At 36.1% G+C, this 22,215-nt stretch overlaps 1 protein-coding gene across 4 annotated transcripts in view; it reads left to right on the top strand.

The window, feature by feature from the left end:
- Window positions 1-22,215, top strand: part of PARD3B (par-3 family cell polarity regulator beta) — a 1,041,870-nt gene that overhangs the window by 611,621 nt on the left and 408,034 nt on the right. For all 4 annotated transcript variants that reach the window (XR_011074130.1, XM_068544614.1, XM_068544613.1 and 1 more), the window contains one exon: window positions 2,655-2,770. Coding sequence is in view for 3 of the 4 variants with exons in the window: in XM_068544614.1 (XP_068400715.1) it covers window positions 2,655-2,770 (116 nt within the window). In the remaining variant the exon portion in view is untranslated. The remainder of the gene's footprint in view (window positions 1-2,654; window positions 2,771-22,215) is intronic.

Here is a 22,215-nt window from a genome sequence, read left to right as displayed (position 1 = left end):
AAGGCCGTGAGTCTCTCTGACACTAAAACCACGTCATCACAAGAGATCAAAGGATGAAAAACTAAGTGCAAATAAAGGTCGAGTAACACATTTAAAGGCAAGTGCTTCCAAAACATCAAGGCTCAGGGGGAAGCTCATATTCACCATGGCATCTCAGAACTCTTCTTTAAAGTGGGCTAAAACAATTAAAATATTGCTATTATGCCAAGCCAGTGTCAACAGCACTAGCAGGTCAGGATTTTTGTTTACAATTGACATATTTGTCCACTATCACTAGATACCACATCTAATATGCTTTATGTCGGTAGCTTTCTTTATTGAGCATGTAGCCAGATACCAAGAAAGAAGCCAAAAAAAAAAAAAAAAAAGAAAGAAAGAAAAGAAAAACCTTCATAATTCTAAAGAGTTGATTTAAGCTTCTTGTGCAAATTTTCATGAAAAAATGTACAGTTGTCCCTCGGTATCCATGAGGAATTTGTTCCAGGACCCCCGCGGATACCGAAAGCTGCAGATGCTCAAGTCCGTGGTATAAAATGGTATAGTATTTGCATATAGCATCCTCCCATATACTTCAAATCACTTAATACAATGTAGATGCTATGTAAATAGTTGCCAGGGCATGAAAAATTCAAGTTTTGCTTTTTGGAACTTTCTGGATTTTTTTTCTCTGAATATTTTTGATCCCAGTTTGGGTGATCCTTGAATGCCGTACCTGAGGATACGGAGGGCAGATTGTATAATTTCTTTGCTGGAGATTGCCTCAGGCCCTCATTCAAAGACCACGCTAACCTACAGAAACAAAGGAAAGGATTAATGGCTTACTCTGTTGAGCTCTTACTGTGTGCTAGGTACTATTGTCAGTATTTAACATATCTTAGTTTATTTCATCCTTACAATAACTTTCTTAAGTAAATTCTATTACTGTCCAATTTTAAAAAATTCTTTTCCATTCTGGTTTATTACAGGCTATTGAATGTAGTTCCCTGTGCTATACACTGACCATTTTATGCACTAGTAAATTGAGGCCACCCACCCTAGCATCTCGCTCCCAAGCCCAGGGCCCTAAACATCATTCCTTCTAAACAGAAGGAGAGAAGGGCTCTTAGTCACAAGCCCACAGAGAGTCTGACAAAAACAGAGAAGGCAAAAAAACTGTAAAAAAAACTTGGATAACTTGAAAAGCAGAAACTTAGTCATTTGGGAAGCTAAAGAAGGTCTATGTGTTTATCTGTTTGTTTCCTAAATGTTTCTACAGCACTTACTCTGCACCAGACACTATTCTCCTTACTTTGCAAATCTTTGTAACTCATTTTATCTGATGCCAACTCTAGGAGGTAGGAAGTGTAATTATACCCATTTTATACATAAGAAAATGGAAGCACAGAGAGGTTCAATAACTTGCCCAGTCCCACAGCTAGTAAGGAGCAGAGCCAGTATTTAGAAATGGGCAGACCTGCTCTGGAGTCTGTGCTTTTGAATGCTGTGCTGTATTATACTATATTACACTCTATTACAATAACAGAGGCCCATTCATTCAGCAATATTACTGTTGCTGCAAGGCAATACTAAATATACATGACTAATAAGTTTCAAGAAAAGATTAAACTTATTTTGGTGTATTTGGTTAAGAAATCGAGATCCCCAGTACATTTTAGAAAGATTCTCATTCATGACAGTTGAATTTTGGGGTTATTTTATTTTTTACAATGTCAAATCCCAACTGTTTGAAAAAAATTCAACCTCAGTACTTTCAGATTTACCAAGGATACTTGATTTGAGTTTTTACTGTATTTAAGATTAAAGTTGTGTTGAAACGAGCTACCATATTTACTTTGTAAATACATGTACCAAGGGAGAGTACCAAGGGAGAAAGTGGCTGTAATTTAATTCACGAAAAGTATATAAATATAATTTATTTCTAGATCAAGAAATGAGGCATTGTCTGTAATTCCCTTATATAATCTCCTCCATCCTCAAGCAAAATAAATAATATATTCATCAGAAATGGAATTCTTTGAGATTGAATACAAGTACTAGGAAGCCTATAATGGGCATTTGATGTATCTTTTGTCTAAATTGTCAGCTGTGCTTTTCCTGTTACTTCCTGTTGGTATTATTGATGAGCAGACTATTTGCTCAGCATTAACATTTGTTTTAGAAAATAGACCTAAATAAAGTAGAAAACCAAACTACGGCAGCCATTAGTCATTCAACAGAATGGTTTTCTAGAAAGGATACAACCCTTACACTTGTTTTTAAAGGAAGGGCGTTCTTAGCCCACAGATCTCTCTTAACTTGCCTTTAGGCTCTGCTAATATCTAGTGACATCCTTTGAAGCACCAGTGCTTTCTGGGTTTGCTTTACCCACTTAAAGTTATATATTGTATAGCAGGATCCCAATTAGCAGAAATCAGTGAAGAGGAAAACATGATATTAGCCAGAGAATATTATTTAAATTGCAGAATATGATAAAATGCATGAAAACAGAGTTGCTATATCTCGTAAAAGAAACCTGAGGTTCATGAAGTAGTTGAAAATGCCTGGTTGGGAGCTGCGGAGGGAGCGATGAGGGGCTGTATTCAAAATGAGAACTGCTGAATAAAAAATAAGATTTTATTCTAAACCTAAATATGGCCTATGGCTTCTTTCTGCAGCTCTGGGGTGGATTCAGCAGTATTTTTTCCGGATCCGCGCCTCAACTTTAGATCTGTGACACCAGACAGGCAGCCTGAATCAATGAATCTGAAAGCCTCAAAGAGCATGGACCTTGGTAAGTGAGGGTGAGGTGACATCCAGATCGACTGTCCAGCCTCAGCCCATCTATCTTCTTGAATGTCCTGCCGTTGTTTCTTCAACTCCAACCTTAGGGGGCAGGGTTTGCTGAAGCTTGGAAGAGGGGATATTGGTCATCCTATCTTCCTGTCTCCTGTCACACATTTAATCGTAATTACCCCTTTTTAAAAGAGAGATAAGTGACATTTTTATATATAGGTCAGAAAAATAGGAGTATTCCTTCTGGAGGATCTGAATACCATAAGCATCTTTAACTCACCTGCCTTTGCGTTTGTACTCTCACCTCTGCTAGTGTTCTTCTGTTTCTCATGTACATACCTGTTGCAGGGCCTGGGAAGATAAAGCAGTTCAATGAATCCTCTTCCACAGGGCATCCCATCTGTCTGTGCAATGGATGGGGATGGCGGCAGTGGAGAAGAGCTATCTCTTTAAGTGCCCATCTCCAAATCCTGTAATACCAGAGGGAAGAGGGGTCCCTGGGTTTGCCAGATTGAGGGAGTCAAGGTACCTTGGTTTCGTGCCCAGACAATCTCAGTGAGGTTCTGAGTCCTACAAGGAATTTCTGGGTGACTGTTGGCTGCCAGGGCAGAGCAAGGGCCCCTGCAAACTCTGTTCTCCAGGCCCTGGAATGTGAGATCCGGGAAGATATCTCAGATACCCAAGGACATTGTTGCACTCCCATGGGTCCTTAGAGAGAGAGAACTATTGGAATAGGATGCTGGTGCAAAATAAATTCTCAGCAAAATATTCACTGCTTCCTGAATGCTCAGAGGCCAAGCTTTGCCAATGCTTTTTTTTTTTTTTTTTTTTCCGAGGCATATTACATATTTCATTAGTAGCACCAAGAAAATGGAATAATCAAAACTGCGTGTTCCATGAAACAATCTGATAAATAGTGCTTATCTGTTACTCATTTATAGGAGTTCAAAAAGATGTTCAGTCACGATGAAAAAAGAGAAATTGATTCTATTTTCTATAAATTAACTAGATCGCTGGGATACATTTGCTCTAATCACCTATAGTGAGAGACTGACAGAAAGCCTTAATAAGGAAGCTGTCTTGAGCACTGGTCAAAAAGGGGTATTTTCTCAAGCGTGAACCTCTGACCAAAGGAATAATGTGTGACAGTGACACAGATTACTACTAATAATTTAAGGAGCAATTTGTTTTTATAGAGTGCTTGATAAATATTTCCTGTTCTGTCTTCCCAATTTCTCTATAAAGAAGATGAATGGGTAAAAACTGCTCTTAATCTGGGGTAAGAAATATATTACTCTTTTCCTCATTTAATTAAAAAAAAAAAAGTAGCCAGTAGTACGGTTTTTAAAAGTCCCTGCAAAAGCAAAATATAGCATCCATTTTAAGAAAGAAGAAAATTATCAGTTCCATAAAAACAAAACCTAAGCCATGTCCAGAAACAGTATTTCTGTTTACATTTTTTGTTACTGAAAATTTTGTTTCTGAGAAATGTTCTCGTTTAGATTGAAATAGCCCTTGCAAAATATGAAGTTAGCAGTCACCCTTTGCATTTTATTGTACTTATAACATAAATGACAATAGTAATGTTTGTTCAATTTTACATAGTTGGGCAAAGGTCATGAGCTATTTTCTTCAGGATACAGATATCAAACTAAAAGCATTGGCTTAAATGCACCATACAGCACAAGTGGTCAAATATGCTACAAAAACATTTTGTAAGAAACTATCAAAGTTTGGTCCCTTCCAGGAAAAGCCAAATTAAAGCTAACAGTCTTTCAGAGGGCTCTGAGGTCAACATTCTAGGGCCATTCTGAACCCCTATTCTCAGAACAATTGAGTGAGCTCAATAAATATGTTGCTTTTTCTCAATGAATAAGCTCAGGTGATACCAGAATGGTAAACATTTGGAAGTGTCTTTCCTGTTTGATTAGATGAAAAAGATATTGTAAGTAGTTTAGTTTTCCATATATGGCACTGGGCCAACAGAAGGAATTCATATATTTGATAAAAAGGTTGGTGACTCTGCTGAGAGGAATAATCCTCTCAGCAGGGTCAAGATCCTTTCTTCAAAAAGTTTTAAAAAATTGAGGTATTTAGGTTGAACAGCAAATTAGTGCTATTTGATTGTTTTTGACCTAGAAAAACAGCAATTTCATATGGTTCAAAATGAAAAAGATAAACCTCCTATTTATTGCATAATTTACGTTGGATATTCCTCCTTTATAAAGCCTTTAAACTTCTTCAAAGGCTAATAAGCCTCATCGGTACCTTCTTTGTTTTTATTTGTTTCATTTTTGCTGCTGAGTCTAAGCTAGTATTTTCATTTGCATATTATGTTCAGATTATTTTCAAGGTGAGTGGGTTCCATTTATTTCTTTTCACTTATGTTTCCAAAGACAGACAGTTCTTATTGTGAAAAATAAAGACTTCTCATCCCCATCTCCTTCTTTTATTTCTGAGATACAAACATGATTTTAACATAGTTTGCTATGTATATCCTTATAGAAAATACTCTACCTAATTGCCATTCCATCTATGTACAAACATCTCTGTCACACGTTGTGTTTCTTTATACTAATTGTATAGTGTTAGGTTATATGAATGAATCTTGATTTACTATTTACTTTTCCCCTTTTGATTAAATTTGGACTTAATTGAGAGTTTGTATTTTTTGGTTTGGATAAGGGGGTTTGGTGCATTTGTATTTCTTATTCTATGATTTGTTTATTCGTATTCTTTGCCGAAAATATTTCCATTTGTTAATTCTTTTTCATCTGTAGAATATTGTTATGTATGTTATAAATAACTTTTTGCAATCTATTATTTGTCTTCTTAGTTTGATCGTGATATCCTCTACTACAAAAAAGGCTTTAGTCTTATAGTCAAATATTTCCATCTTTTCCTTCATGACTGTTTGGTTTTATTTATCTCATTTATTTTCTTGTACGTTTAAAGGCTTGGTGGTTTTTTTTCCATGTTTAGCAATAATTTTATTCATGGTTTATGAGGTGGAAAAATTTTTCTCCATGTAAATAGGCAAATTATTCATAACATTTACTGACTTTTATGTCCTTCCCCCATTAATTTGGAATGCAGTCACATTGAATACTAAATTCCCTTTCATACATAGGGTGATTTCCAGACATGCTGTTCTATTGATACATTGGTCTGTCCCATGCCAGTATCACCCTGTTTCAATTGTCATCCGACTACACTGTATTTTGATAACTTATAGAGCTATCTTCCTCTGTTTTTTCTTCTTTTGTAAAATTACTTTGGCCCTTCACATGCATTTATTCTCCCACATGAACTTGAGATCAGCTCATCAAAAATGAATTTAAAGATTAAAGAGGAACGCTTCAACCATGCGTGTGCCCATTAATTTATGATGTTTGCTGTTGGTTCCTGATAGAAATGTTTTGATCAATATAACAAGTTTCTTTGTGTTCCTAGCTTCTTGAAAAGTTTTTTATTTGCTCACTTTGTTTAATCAGGAATGGATGTTGAATTTTATTAAGTGATTTTAAGGATCTATACAGGATGATCATGTGTATTTTGTTCTTTATTCTATTAATATAGTGAGTTATTTTAATAGATTCCCCAGTATTGAATCTTTGATTCTTTCTGAATGACTCTAAATTTTTCTCTGCATTTGAAGAAGGTAGAAATGAGTAACAACATTTATCTATGTGATCTAAAATGTAGGTGTAAGACTCTGATTATAATTTTACTCAGGGTCATTAATTCCTATATATCGAAAAGTTATAGATTTTTTTGAGGCTATTCTGCCTCAGTATCTGTGGATACTTTTGCTGGCATGCATGTGGCCACATTTAAGTCAGATCAGAAATGATTAAAATGATGAATAAAGGGAATTTATTTTTAAATAATTAGATGTAACTATGCTTATTCAAAGGGGTTAGGGTGTCATTTTCTGGGTTTTCCAGAAAATCAATCTTTTCCTACTAATTGTAGACTTTCCTCTATTTATTTAAATTACCAGAATTACTATGTTCAGTCTGGATCCCTTTAATTTGTTCATAATTGAGCTTGTGTGGGTGTTGAGTTGGAAGCTCTCAGGAGCTGAATAACACAGCTGCCTCTTTGGCCTTTGGCATAGGGTTTTCCCCCAAAGAGCTGACCTTGTTGGCAGTATGCCAGAGAGTCACATTCAAAGACTTTTTGATGAAGCACAAACATCTTTAATATCCAGGCCTGGTGTTTTATGACCTCCTAATACTATTTAAGAATTAGTCTGAATTATTCAGGGAACAGCACTTCAGTATTTTGGCCCATTCCCTGACCTAATCTATAGCCCCATTCAAAGTTAAGTTTAAAACGCTATATCCCACAAGATTTTTTTTTTTTTCCCCTGAGAGTTTTCTCTCCTGTTTCAAATTGGCCTCCTACTCCCATTTCAGAAGGGTGTTGTGTAACACAGTTAGAGGAAGGCTGAAGGCAGTGCAGATGGAAGATGCTGACCAGCTGTCCTGCCTCTGTTCAATGAGAGGAAATGAGCTTAAAGTGATGCATGAGGCATTCAGGCGAAATTTTAGGAAGTTTCCTGACAATGAAGGTTGTTAACATTCCACGTCTCATAGTCTCTTAAAACAGTGTGTGTGTCTTGAATGACTATCCCTAAAATCAAGACGATAGATAAATTGGTTTTCTTTCAAGATCTGTGATTCAGCAATTTATTTTCTGCTAGTTGCTTGCTGAAATTTGTATTAAGATAGAAATATTGGTAGACATTCACAGTCGAAGTAAATTATAAATCTGATTTCTCATTTCAACAAAAGATTTGGGTCAAATTTTGAATATAACCCCTTCATACACATGAGACATTCCTCTCAGAGGGCAGTCAGGTATCTCTAGTATCCAATGGAAGATGGGCATGAAAAAAGTTAATTAAACCCATTCTACTGTTTTAATACTTTCTTTTTAAAATTATTTTTTATATAGTGAGGAACCTTCATATGCATTCTCAGAAATAAGACAAAAATCCTGAACACTGAATACACACGAGAATTTTTATAAAACTGTATATTCTGATAACTGTGATGCTGATTTATCAGTTAATATATATCATATAATGCCATATAATATTTTAACATTTTTAATATAAGTTTTTATTTATATCCAGGGATCTTATTTATTGTCCATCAGTAAGTAATACCCCTGAATATTGTGAAAGCTGAATTGAGTACCACTATTTAAGATATAACTTTGACTTATTAAAAAAACAAAAACAACAACCTGATTGGTAAAGAAGAATTAATGGTAATACTAAAAGAAAGCATCTACCATCTCTATTAAATGAGGAAGAGTTCAAGGACACAATCAGGTGAATGCCCTAAGCTTTAGGAAGTCAAAATGAAGGAATTACAGAGAATATTTACTCATTGATTAAACAGATGTTTCTTGAGTACCTACTGTGTGCCAGGAAGTGCATTAAATGCTGAGGATTCAGTAGTAAATGAGAGAAATGGTGCTTGCTGCAGATACCTAGATGACAACCCTAACAAGAAAGGGAAACTCAAGAGTGAAGATCCCCCAAAAGAAGTACTGACATGATGGTGATAACTTAGAAGAAAAGGGAGAGGCATCTGAAGCACTAGTGTGGCTACTCTAAGAACTAATTGATAAGCTTGGCTGTGTAGAGAAGAGAAAGAGAGAAGCAAATGGTGTGCAAAATGAGTAACAATGATCTAAAAGAATCAATGTAGGAAGAGTTAAGCAGCTGCACACGATGAGGCTTGCAAAACTTTTAAGAGTTAGACAGTCAAGCTATTTTTAAAGCACGAGAAAGAAAGTGTGGTGGGCCATTGTTTAGAGCACGTAACAGCTGTCAGGTGGAAAGCAGAGCCACCGGTTCCTGTGTTAATTTTATCTTCATGCACACAAGAGAATGACGTTCACACTGGAAAAGCATGGCTGCCAGCAAGCGGAAATCTAGACGCTTTGTATCCCTGTGCACGAAAAGGACTGTGATTATTGAGTGACTATTCCTGATCATTAGAAATTAGGAGTAGTCCTCAGACTGGCGGGCAGGAAGCAAATTACCAATTTTCACAAAGATGATGAATTCCAGAAACAACTGGTGAAACTAGTGATCTCAATGCTGATCCTCGGAGGATTTCTCTTTGTCAAATGAAAAGGAAAATAAAAAAGTGGTCACTAGCCACCTCAATGCTGGGGTCTCTGAAACAACCAGTGTCTGCTTTCCTTTTTGATAGGATTTCTAGACTGACAAACCAGGTAAATATTATACATGTAGTTTACATTGATATTAATAAAGGTATTTCCATTTGTTTTCTGATTGAGACTTTTACCAAATTATGCACTAAGCTAGGTAATAGCATTAGGATGCCCTTTCCCAAAATGTGCTAATTAAGGTGCATTGTCACTCTGAAAGGAATTAAATAACGTATACTATAAGACTCTGTACTTGGGCCCTCTTGCTATATTCTAACAAAACAACAGAATTTGATGAATATTGGGTATATATAACTTGGATGAAGACATGAAAGGCGTTCTTACCAAATTTTCAATAGGTGTTGTCTCAGAGAATTGGGTAGTATGATAGATTGACAGAATTAGCATTCAAATGATTTATTCAGAATTGAAGAAGATAGAATTTATCGAATGATGATGAATTCATTGAACAGCCATTTATTGGATACTTTCTCTATGCCAGGCAATACCTAGGTAAATAAGATAAAGGCTCCACTCTTATGGTATTGTCATTCTCGTTGGGTAAATAGATGATAAAATTGCATAGCAGTAAATAAATAATAAAATTTCAGATAGAGATGATTTCTCTGAAGCCAAATTCAGGTAAAGATGAAGACTGGGGAGAGGCAAGCCTATTTTAGATAGTGTGGTGAAAGATAAAGGCAATGTCATGAAGTCAGGTTAAAAGAAATCAATTGTACAAGTGTAGAGTTTAGTAGACTTGGGATAATAACAGTTACTGAAGGTGTCCCTGATTTTTAGCTCTTGCCTGACATGGCCACCCCCAAAGCTAGTTCCATGTTACCAGATTAAGGAAGACAGCAGTTCCGCTATACCCTGGCCTGGCCGTAACCCACCTAGATAGAATGCTGTATTTAATTCTGGCTACGGTATTTTAATAAAGACAAGAACAGAGTAGATGCATCCAGATATTGGTGAGAGGCCTTGAAACCATGTCTGATGAAAAACAGTGGAAAGAAATAAAGATATCTTGCCTGGAAGAGAGGTGACTTAAGAGACATATGAGAGGGCTTCCTTGGTGGCACAGTGGTTAAGAATCCGCCTGCCAATGCAGGGAAGATGGGTTCAAGCCCTGGTCCTGGAAGATCCCACATGCCGCGGAGCAACTAAGCCCGTGCACCACAACTACTGAGGCTGCGCTCTAGAGCCCGCAAGCCACAACTGCTGAAGCCTGTGCTCTAGAGCCCGCAAGCCACAACTACTGAGCCCATGCGCCACAACTACTGAAGCCCGCACACCTAGAGCCTGTGCTCCGCAACAAGAGAAGCCACCGCAACAAGAAGCCCATACACCGCAACTAAGAGTAGCCTCCGCTCGCTGCAACTAGAGAAAGCCCGCGCACAGCAACAAAGACCCAACTCAGCCAAAAATAAATAAATAAATTTTTTTAAAAAAGAAGAAAAAAAGACATATGAGAGCTCTCCTTAGATATTTCATGGCTAATATTGAAAAACTCAAATCTGTTTAAAATTGAATCTGCACCCCAAATATATCAAGCAATGATAGCCAGATCAGAAGATACATCAGGTTTACAAGCTTTGAAATCTAGGAAGTTAATAAGGATGGAAAATTAATTCTGGTTTGTGGCATATTTTGTGTGCAAGGAAGGAATAGATATATAAATTGAAACAACTCATGAAGACTGAGAAGAGAAGCAAAATTCATGAGAAAAATGGAAAAGGAGACACTGCATCTTTTGTCTTTAAATAAAAGGTACAGTTTTTTTTTTTTAATTTTTTAGTGTACCTTAATATGTTTAAATAGTTAAAGTAACAACACAGGTTATAACTGAAGTAGGGTGACTAGATGAAATCAGGTTCAATGAGTTTAGAGAAATTACATATCAGAACTCAGGCTGAATTCTTCTCTGGTGCGAAAAGAGAAACCAGGAAAACTTAGAATAACTGACTTCACACATCCAAAGCCAGGCCTCTTTCAAAACATTAAGAAAAAGCATTTTTTTTATTCTTAAGCAGAAGAAAAAACATTTGCGTTAACTAAAACATATAATTAAATTTTAGACAATTGCACATTTAAAAATGAAAATAAATTAAGGACTAGTATTACTATTAACTAAATTATAGTGATATGGATCACTTCTCTATACCTTTAATATAACTAGATCATTATATTGAATATAGCAGAATAATGCAGATTCTGTTTAAAATTAATTGGAATAACTATTGGGGTTGGAAGCAAAGGTACATAAATGCTTCTCTCTGTAAAGGACCTCTTTCTCGCCCTGTAATTCCATAGGTATCCTTTTTTTTAATTGAAGCGTAGTTGATTTACAATGTTGGGTTAGTTTCAAGTCTACAGCAGAGTGATTCAGTTTTACACGTATATATATATTCTTTTTCAAATTCTTTTCCATATGTATTCTTTTTTCTTGCTTTTTAAATTTACAGTCCCTAAGGAATATATTTTCAAGAAGTTCATTTTCAAGACTAATTTGACTTTGTGTTCATTATTACTATTAGGTAGAAAAGGATGCCTTTTGTGTAGAAATTGTACGTTTATGCTATTCAATACTTTGTGTGTTGTAGGCTTCTCTGAAAGTTGTGGCACCTTCCATCCCACTCTCATGCCCTCTCCCATGAATAAGTGCTGGTAAATACCTTAAACACAGTTGCTCTCGTTCACCATTTGTTGCATGAATGACTAAGAGGCACAACTCTCTCACATGCCCCATCAGGAAAAAAAAAAAATCTTTAAAGCAAGGACCATCCCTCTTACATAAAAACAATTAACCTAGTGCCTAGAACATAAGAAGTTCAATGATGTTATTAGTCACAGCAGCAGTCGTGGAGAGGGTAACGTCAGTAGTGGTATCAGAGGTGAGCCTCTTCGTATCCTACACGTATTTTTGTACTTGGTGGCTGACTTGAGCTGCCGGTGTAAGTAAATTCTCTTCAAGTCAGTGTTGTGAAATACTGCAGAAAAGGTTGCTGTGGATTTCGTATGTAGATTCTTAATTCAATCATGGAGTCACACGTGGTCTCAAATGCTGCCATGGTTTTTCACTAAGATTAGGTTTTTTTAAGCTGGGGTATTGTTTAGTGGCATATGTAGATAAAGTAAAAATTCAGTGTCGGGAAGAGAAGCCCAAGGCTCTGTTTTCCCACAAGAAGTATAAAGAAAACTATAACATTAGGAAATGTTTATAATTGAACCTTAACCAATGACATTATGCCAATGACAAACCCATGCCAATCTTTCTTAAATTAGCTTCTGTATATTTAGAGCATTATTTGTGCTCCGATGGGAAATCCTGAGCAATGGAGAATCTGCCTCATCCTTTAGAACTGACATATTCCGGGCCCCTCTTAAATCTTGGATTAGTAAATGAAGTGCCTTCTTCTTTATATTGAATATTTTTGCACCTCAGTTGAGGCTCTACATCTCTGATACTAACCATTTTAAATAAGGCCAAAGATGAACTTTCTTTCCCACTTGCCTTTGTTTTCTAAACCACCGTTCATATTTAAATGAAATTCTGTGTTCCTTTTTAATAGAACTTTTGTAATAATATAAGAACATCTTCATAAAATATGAAGCTAAGGAAGCTTTTCAAAGCTGAACAAAATACTTAAATTCTCCTTGCAAATATGAACCATTTTACTTGTTTTGAAGTGAGAGTTCCATTAGCTGAAAATACTGTATATAAATATATAATTATAGCATAATAAAATATCATATAAAATATATACTATAATAAATACATGTTAATGAAGTTCGGCAGTTTTATAGTTGTCTCTTCCAAATGCTATTCAGAATGATAAATATTTGTTATTGGCAATACTTTATGCAGAGATTAAAACTACTGTAGGAAGGTACAACTATCTCATTTTTAAGTGCAGAAGTTGCAGTTTGTTCTTTTGCTTGTTCCAAAAAGCAAAACTTCTTTGGTCTTATACATTTCTATTCTCATATATACATATTCATATTTTTATATTCTAATTTTTCCCCAAAGTGATTCTACTGAACATATGCTTTTAAATTTGGGTCCTTTAAGAATAATCTAGCTTAAATATTATTCTCTGTGTCTTTGTTTCTATAATACTGTCTTCTAATTGTAAAGCTTACTCTTGAATAAATATAGCCTGATTTATTTGCTTAATATTATATCATTTGGCTGTAAGAGTTGTTTCCAATTTTTTGCTCTTAGAAATAGCAGTGGATTGACCCTACTAGTACATAAACCTTTGTAAAAAATCATAATTATTTCATCATTGTGAATTTCTGTGTGTATCATTCTTTGACCAAATATTATATAAAGATTTAAGGCTTATTTGATATATATGACCAGCTGCCCTCCAGAAAGGAAATTGCACTCTTCTCAGTAGTATATGGAAGAATCTGTCATCGTTTTTTTTCATTTTTGCCAATTTTGTAGGCTCAACAGGAATATTTTAATTCTACTTTTAAAATTATTGCTGTGGCTAAACATTTTTTATATATTTATTTATTGTATATTTTCTATTTTGAATCATCTGAGCATTTCCTCTGTAAGCCTGAAAATTTCTAAATTAAATATCACTTTTTGGAAGTAAAATGTTAATCTTCATTAAAGGTCAAATCTCAACTCTTGCTCATGGGGGAAAATAGATATTTTGCTTTTACTTTCCTAAAGCTAAGTATGTTTCTTCCTCCAAAGTACATGTTAATTACTACATCTGTATCTTTCATTAAATGGTTAGAAAATGTCTAGTTAAACATGAATCAGAAACAGAGTCAGAACTTGGACTTATTTATGAGAAAAACTTCTTAATCTAGGGTAAATCAGTTAATCTTACTAAAATAATTTCTTTTTGGTTCTTCACTGGAACAGTAAAACTACTATACTGTGTACCCAGTGGCTTTGGCTGATTTAGAGCACATTAGTACAAGGGCTGGTGTCGCCAGAAACACCTACTCTATTTTTATAAGGCTGAAAAGTTGTCCAACACTTGAAAACATAATTTCAGTCCCATGTAAAATTCACCCATCCATCTCTTTTCCTTCCTTCAACAAATATTTATTGAGTGCTTCCTCTGTGCCATACACTGTTCTAAATAACTGAAACTTATCAGTGACAACAGACTATCTTATTTCTGTAGGTTACCCTTAGTGGAAATAGTCTCATGAACAGTAATAATAAGTGAATAAAGACACCAGAAAAATATTCAGTATAACAAACATAAACTTCCACAAATTGTGGAGAGAAGGAACATGACTGGAAAGGCTAATGTTTCAATCCCCACTTGGTTTCTAGTGTTCATAAGAAAAGGTTACTAGGAACTCTATCAGATGATGTTATTAAAATTAAAACAAAAATTGCAATAGAGATCAAATTGGAAATTGACTAATCATGAGTGATGGTTTCAAGCGAGCTGGGAATAGCTAATCTACCCTCTGCTGATCCAGGAACTAACTGACATAATCCCCAAGCACATCAGGATTGTCCTGAAAGAATATGAGACCTGCAGAGGTTGCAGCTAAAAAGTCTTAAAAGGAAAACAAGAGTGTACCGAGTTACTGGAAAACATTTAGCCCATTTTCTAAATTTGGAAAAAAATACTTAGCACCCAAATTGAGTGAAAACTGAGTTACGTCAGAGATTTCCTATTTCTGTCCTTAATAAATCCGTAGATTCCAGGTGAATAATCTTAGTGCTTTCTCCTTCGTTTTTTTTTTCCCCCTCTAGAGGAAAATCATAAGTGGCAAAGTCCTCTAACTATGGACTAGTAATGAAGCCTTATTGAAGATTAAAGAATGTGTTCGTTAATATAAAAATAAGTGAACATAAAATTGAAACTGAATTGTTTGAATGTCTTAGTAGTAACTTGAATGATATAGTAAAGAACGGTCAAGCAAGTTTGGAAATTTCTGAGTTTAACAGTCTTCTTAAATACAAGATTGTTCACAACCTTTAATGTGTTCTATGCACATTGCTGGGCATTTAAGAGTCCCCGCAAGTCTTCAAGATACAATAACGTGCAGCATCTCGCAAACTCATTTGATCACAGAAACCTTGAGTACAGACCATCTCACAGGGCTAGAGCTCTGAGGAATGCCCTTGGCAGAGAAGATGTGTTTGTGAAGTTGAAAGGTGATGTGCAAGAGCCAGAGTCGAGTGAGGAAAGGAAGGATTGCCAGCAAGCTGGGACATGTGAGCAGTGCTGTGCAGCGGGATGCAATCTGGGAGAGAATCTCCAGGGTAGAGGAGTGTCTGTGGTCGCTAAGTATGCAGGAATTAACTGCAGAGCAGCATGAAAGAACAAGGCTGTAACTAAGCATGAATTAATAATGGATTATGATGACAGAATGTGACTGACTGCATGCAATGTGCCTCAGAAAGAATAGCACATGTATGGTAAAATAACCTCTCATACATTGCTGGATGCCTGTTTATCCAATGGCTAGAAGCCGCCGACTTTCCTTTACTCCTGGTAAAAAGATCACACTCCTCAGCCCAATATTCAGGGCAGTGATGATACCTATTAATCTAGAATATGAAGACGAAAAAGAGAGAAAGCAGTAGTATCTGTGATGGTAGTGGTGGTAGCTAATGTTTTTTTGAGCGCTTGCTATACGCCAAGCGTGTTTTATTGCACAGCAGTTCTATTGCCATTTTACAGATGAGTGTAACGGGGCTTAAAGTGATCGATTTCTGTAAGGTATCATAGCTAGTAAGCGATGGAGCCAGGATTTGAACTCAGGCACATTAAACTTTGATGCCTAGGCTCTAAACCATTGTACCTTTCTGTTGCAAGTGAGGCTTATTAATTTCCCGGTCTCAACTCTAAAAATAGAAGACCGTCATCTTCTCTTCTTTCCTATTTAAATTTTAACTTTCATTCAGGACCCACTCAAGTCTTGCCTGCTCCAGGGAGCTGTCATTTTTTTCCAGCTCTTTCTCTGAATTCTTAAAGCAATTTCTTTTGGTATCCTGCATTTTAGCACTGAATTGCATACTCGTTTGGGTACCTACTGAGTGAGAATTTTTGCCCACTCTAACCAGATTACAAGCCTTTACAGGGTCATACTTTAGAAGTCTTTGGCTTCCTCCTCACCACTTAGAATATGTAGGTGTCGAGTAAATCCAAGATGGATGATGTGGGTGGATAGCATTAGAGCAATCTGGCTGCAATCTCAGAAACCCATTGATCTCCATGATTGATTTGACTGATCTTACTAAGTAGAAAGGTTCACCTTTTCTACATCAAAATATCGAATGAATGGATGAATAAAAGTGCAGACGAATACTTAAAGTATAAATGAATAAAAGTGCAAATAAATGTTTGATTTGGGTAGCAAAATAGAATAGGGATAAAAATATTTTGGGAGGGTGTGGAGTATAGCAGTCTACATTCACTTTCACTTACCCAAACTAGTTTTGTTCATTTGAAAGTGTTTGGAGAAGGTTCATAATAATGAACAGATTTAAGGAAAGAGTCAAATGCAGAAAATACAGAAGGCCAAGGGCTTTAATTCCATTACACAGAAAAGAGTGAAAGCAGTTGTTTAAAACTTGAAGAAAAGGGCCGTGTGCTTTATTTCCTAATTGGAGGAATCTATGAATAAATTAGGCAATCACTTGACATAATTGATTTAGATCATGTGAATTCCCTTGCACTGCCAGGGAGGGTTAATTAGATCAGATTGTTTTGTGGCCCTTCCTAGTCTTCTATCACTGACATTTTTTCCCCTTTGTGTTCTTCTATCATTTCTTTTTGTTATCTTCCTTTTAATCTAAAGCAGTACATCCTTTTATTTATATTTTAATTTATGAGAATTTTTTTCCTTTTGTTTGTTGAATTAGAAAAAGTTGAAGATAAGTATTTCTGTAACAAAAAAACGGTGTGCTTATTTATGACTCCCATTTTCATTTTCCGTAAATCTGTGTGCAGAAGAGTGGTGTAGTCTGTGCATAAACCTCGTGCCATGGGAATTATATTCAAAATATTCCTGAACTGCTTGCTTTCATGTGCAGCAACACAAAATCGAATTACATCAGGACAGAGCAATTTGACTGCATGTGAGTTGTGGCAAAGGTTGTGTAAGCTGAATATTCAGAGGTTTTGCTCACCTTGTGTCATATAGTATTAGTCATCATGACAAATACCCCAAAATAATACCAAAAAAATTCTGAGTCAAAGAACATGATTAACTTAGAATAAATTGGAAATATTCTACATAGTTTAAACACTTGGTACAGGCTCACCCATTACAGCTCCGTAATTTACGCCCATTTTTATCCACAAAGTAGTTTTTGTATTTAGGTTTAATCAAAGAACTTATTAATACAAGTACAGTCTTCTACAGCCTCATATGCTAAGGCAACTGAGGAGCCTTAAAAGGCCCTGTAATCATGTAACCTGACTTAGTATCCAGCATAGATGTATTAATTAACACTTAAATCGGCTAAATTAACTAACCCCTTAGATATCTAAATCTGTATCCAAGTAAAAAAAATAGTTTTGGTAAAATAGTAAACTATTTTTGTAAAACTTGTAAAATAGTTTTTTACAAGCCATAATTTAGAGATGTTGTTATATTGAAAATGTGGCCACAAAGTCGTTAAGGGCAAGAATTTCTAAAGACAGCTCAGTCTAATTGTCTGCCCCACTGGAAAAACTGATGATATGCTTCATCGTTAATGGACTGGGAATATTATATTTGTGAAAGAAGGCAATAATCTTAAACAGGCATTCAATAGATCACTACCATGTACTTTTCTAAGCGTGTTTTAGAAGGTCCATTTTGAAAATAAAATGCTAGTATTAAGAGAGATATGTAGAGAAGGTTATTTGAGTGGAAAGAGAAAATATTTTTTTCTTGAGATGGAGAAGAGATTTACTATGGGTAGTATATGTGAAACTAAGGATGGATCCATGAGTTCATTTTGGATTACATTGTTCTTTTTTAATCCAGCAACATCCTGAAAAATTAATTAATTTGGAAACTCCAGCTTTCTTAACGTAAGATTGAGACCCTGTTTAAGAGACACTTAAAAATCACTCCCGATTATCCTCATGTTCTGTGTTCAAGAGAATAAAGGAATAATTATGAAATACATGACAAAAGATTAACATCTCTAATGTAGGAAGAGCTCTTGGTAGTAATTAGAAAACATTTCAATATAAAATTAGAAATATATATGATCAGACAATTCACAAAAGCAAAGAGAAATTTAATAAGCCAATATATGTTAAACATATTCAGCCTCACAAGCAATAAGGAAATTAAGATATTATATTGGCAAATATTGGAAAATGTTGAAAAATGTGTGCACCAGCCTTACAACACATGCTTGTTGTATTTTTAAGTTGATGCTGCCCTACTGCGAGGCAATGCGGTAATTGTATAAGACACCTTAGCACCATTTTTACCTTTTATCCAGTAATTCCATTTAGAAGAACCATCCTACAAAAAAAATGAAAGATCTGACCAAGATTTAAGTTTGATTTTTCACTGTAGTGAACTTAATTTTCCAGCAGTAAGAGGATTAGTGAAATTATAGGCTATTAATCTGATAGATATAATAGACTATTATGCAACCAGTAAAACTCTTCAGACTATTTAATGCTATGAAACATTAGTGATAAAACATTTGAAGACCACAGCGTACAATTAGTATATGTATGTATGTTGAGATGTGCGTCTCTATACATATATAAACAATGGAAGGACATTTGTCAAAATGTTAACGTTGATTTTTCTCTTAGTCGACAGTGCAAGGATCATTTTTATCTTAGATATATTTCTGCATATTTCAAATCTTCAAGTATGTATTACACTTACAATTAGAATAAAATCAATTGGCATTGTTAAAATAACTTTAAAATACAATTTAAAAAGCAGGTAATCCTGCCCCTGATAGAAAGAAATGGGGATATTTAACTATAAAAAGGGCGAAGAGGGAGCAGGGTGTATTGGCTGACCTCCCATCACTGAGGACTGTCATCTGAAAGAGGATAAGAATATTTATGGGCAGAATGATGAGATGTTTGTTAACAGATTTGGGGTCGACACAAAAAGCTACTCCCTACCAGTTAAAATGGTATTAAATAGGAGCACGTTCCACTGCAACTCTCAGAGGACTCTACCAGCAGTGGTGTAATAAACAGCTTTTTTTGTCATATATTACATGAAGTCCGGATAGGGCCAATTCAGTGTCCCAGGGAAGCCATCAGAGACCTAGGCTCCTTCTCTTTTTCTATTCTGTCATTCTTGATTTTTTGGCCTTTGTCCTCATATTTGTTACTGCAGTGTCCAGATGGTTGCTATATCTTCAGAAGTCATATCCATGTTCCAGGCCAAAAAAAAAAAAAAAAAAGTGGTGGACGGGGAGAAGGCAAAAGGGTGTGCCACCTTTTCCCCTTGATATCAGGGTATCCAGTATTGTCTAAGAAGTGCTGCCCTGAAAACTTGCGCTTTTAGCTTATTGGCCAGGCAATGACATGTCACATTCCTTGTAGCCAGAAGGTAGCTGGGGAGAACGAAGTTGTTGGTGACTTTGGGTCAGCCAGCCTACAGTGTATGCCATAGCTACCCTGTAAGGCTGTATGCTTCTGGTCACTGCTTATATACAGAAATGCAAAGAAAGCCTCATGTGAGCTGGCAGAAGTTGAGTGTTCTTTTAGATCTTAGTCTTTAGAGACTACTATTCCAATCGTATTTTGATAGAATTGTAGAATGGGTAGAAAAGCAGTAAGAGAGCAATGACCTGATTCCCTACCTATGGTCAAAGTCAAGCTTGACCAATTATATATTGAGGCAGGAGCAGAGGATGAGGAGTCAGAGTTGCTTGGGACAATGAAGGTGCCATTTTCAAGCTGGAAAATCTAGTGAAGGCACAACATATAGAAAGGAGATGCCCATATGGAACATCAGTAAATCATTATTTTTTTTCTTCTTAATGGTCCTAAAGCTATGATTTTTAAGTTTATATTTTCATGTCCTGAACTGTTGAATCAGTTCCTCTGGTTGAAGCAGGCAATGATTTTGTTTTTTTCCTATCAGTCATTCTAGGCACAAGGCTTAGAGCCTATGTGCTTTACAAGGACCTACCAAAGTATCCGAGACGTGAAAAAATTACTGGCTCCAAACTATGAGAATAAAGCCAGAAATTTGAAATTAATAAATGACTAGTTCTGAAATGTATAATTATGCCAGTTTTATTAATTGTTACATTTAGAATTTATTTTAAAATATCAGTACATTACATTTATATTTTGGGCTTTTTTTCCCCAGCTGACAGGAATTTCTAGGTATTCACAAAGATTAATTAAAAAGTCAGTCAATTCTTACTAAATGAGAAATTCATACCCAAATAATTTTAAGTCAATTTTTCTGAATATCTTTCAAACTTTTATGACAAGAAACTGTATTTAATGTAAGAATTGGGGGGCAGCAGAAAGGAGGGGATGATGTAGCCCGCTGCTTTTCCTTTTTCCCTTCCTTGGTTGGTAGCTTCTGAGGCCTCCAAAGAAACCCCTGGTCTAAGGAAAAGAGATTAAAAAATCGCTTCCTGTGAAGTCACTTTGGAGTCTGGGTCTTGCAACTTTCTCTTTTTCCCAGTAATGTTTTCTATTAGTTCAACCTTGTTCAGGATCCTTAATATACCTCAATACCTTCCCCCAAAATAGTGGATATTTAATATGTACGTGTCACCACCCGTTCTGCAAAAAGGAGCCTGATTTAAATGAGCTCACCTAATAGATCAGTATAAATTACCAGATCATTTCACTAGTGTGTGCAGAACTTTGTGATCCTTTTTAAGTGAACGGTTGTATGCTCTGAATTGGAGAGACAGCACATAAACCCCCAAATTAATATCCTCTAATAAACAGTGAGTCTGGATGACAACTTTTCAAAATCTGTTACATACTAGTAGCCTTGGACAGTTTGCATATTAAACAGATGTTAGTAGAGTCTGGGCAGAAATAGAGACACTATTACATATTTCAGTTCATGCCAGAACAGAAATCTTTTGAAAGCACTTATTGTAGTCAGGAACAGAAGCACCTATACAGTCCCCAGCCAGAAGCCAGGTGCCAAAATTAATTCATGCAAGAATAAACGGAGTTGCTGTCTTAGCATGAAGCCCATAAGGTCTGGGGGAAATGCACATGAAAATCCTGGGTAGCTCGGGTTACTGGATCTTGAGGGTTATAGTTCTGGGATGGCCAGTTAACTTTACAAGAGGTACTGCCTCGTGATGGGAGAGTATGTTGTTACCCAGCCAGGCATCCCACAAGCCCCTGAAGAGAGCAGGGATGGTGTTCAGTAACATAAGCCCTGCGCATTACTCTGGTGTAGCAGGCCGACTTGTCAAATGTATAAGTGACACACAGTTGGGTGGGTTAGCTAGTGCATGGATGACAGAATAGGGATTTAAAAAGATCTCAACAGGGAGAACTGATGAGCTGCAATTCAGAAGATTAAATTTAATAGGGATAAATGTAAATTCCTGTACTTGGGTTCAAAAAAAAAAAAAAAAAGAAGAAGCAACTGCCTCCTGTCTTACTCCCATCCAGTTCATTTTCCACGCTGCAGCCTGGGTGATCTTTTTAAAACATAAATCCGATCATGTCACTTTCTTGCTGAAAATCCCTTAACAGTGTCCCATTGCCTTGAGGATAAAGACAAAACTCATTAATGTGACTTTTGAGATTCTCCGTGACTGACCCGTTTCTTTCTCCCCCATTCGGTCTCTCGCCAGTCACGCGCTCATGCTGAGCACTTCAACTGTACAAAGGATTTTTAGGTTCTGTGTGTGGGACCTGTTTTGGGGCTGTCATGTTTCCTCTGTCCAAAAGTCAGCTTCACCCTTCCCTCTACATCTCCAGGTCTCAACTTAAAGCCATCAGGAAGGCCCAATCCATAAACTAGGTCTAGTCTCTGCATTACCTGTTTTCCCAGTTCCCTGAGCATCCTTGTTTCATTCAACATATTTATTGAGTACCTACCATGTACCAGGCACTGTTCTAGACCCTGGAGACAAAACGGTGAACAAAGCAAAGCCCACATCCATGTGGAGCTTATGTTCTAATGGAGGAAGATATCCGTGATGAATGCTTTGTAGAAAAATGAAGCAGGAGGAGGAGATAGTAACAGACTTGGGGGTGGAAGTCCTTACTTTAGGTAAGGTGGTCCGGCAGGACCTCTGTGATGATCTGATATCTGTGAAGATGTGAATGA

Source organism: Eschrichtius robustus, chromosome 5 (genome assembly GCF_028021215.1).
Source record: "Eschrichtius robustus isolate mEscRob2 chromosome 5, mEscRob2.pri, whole genome shotgun sequence".
NCBI classification, from domain to species: domain Eukaryota; kingdom Metazoa; phylum Chordata; class Mammalia; order Artiodactyla; family Eschrichtiidae; genus Eschrichtius; species Eschrichtius robustus.
Note: the sequence above shows the minus strand (reverse complement) of the source record. Positions and strands in the feature narration are given on the sequence as shown.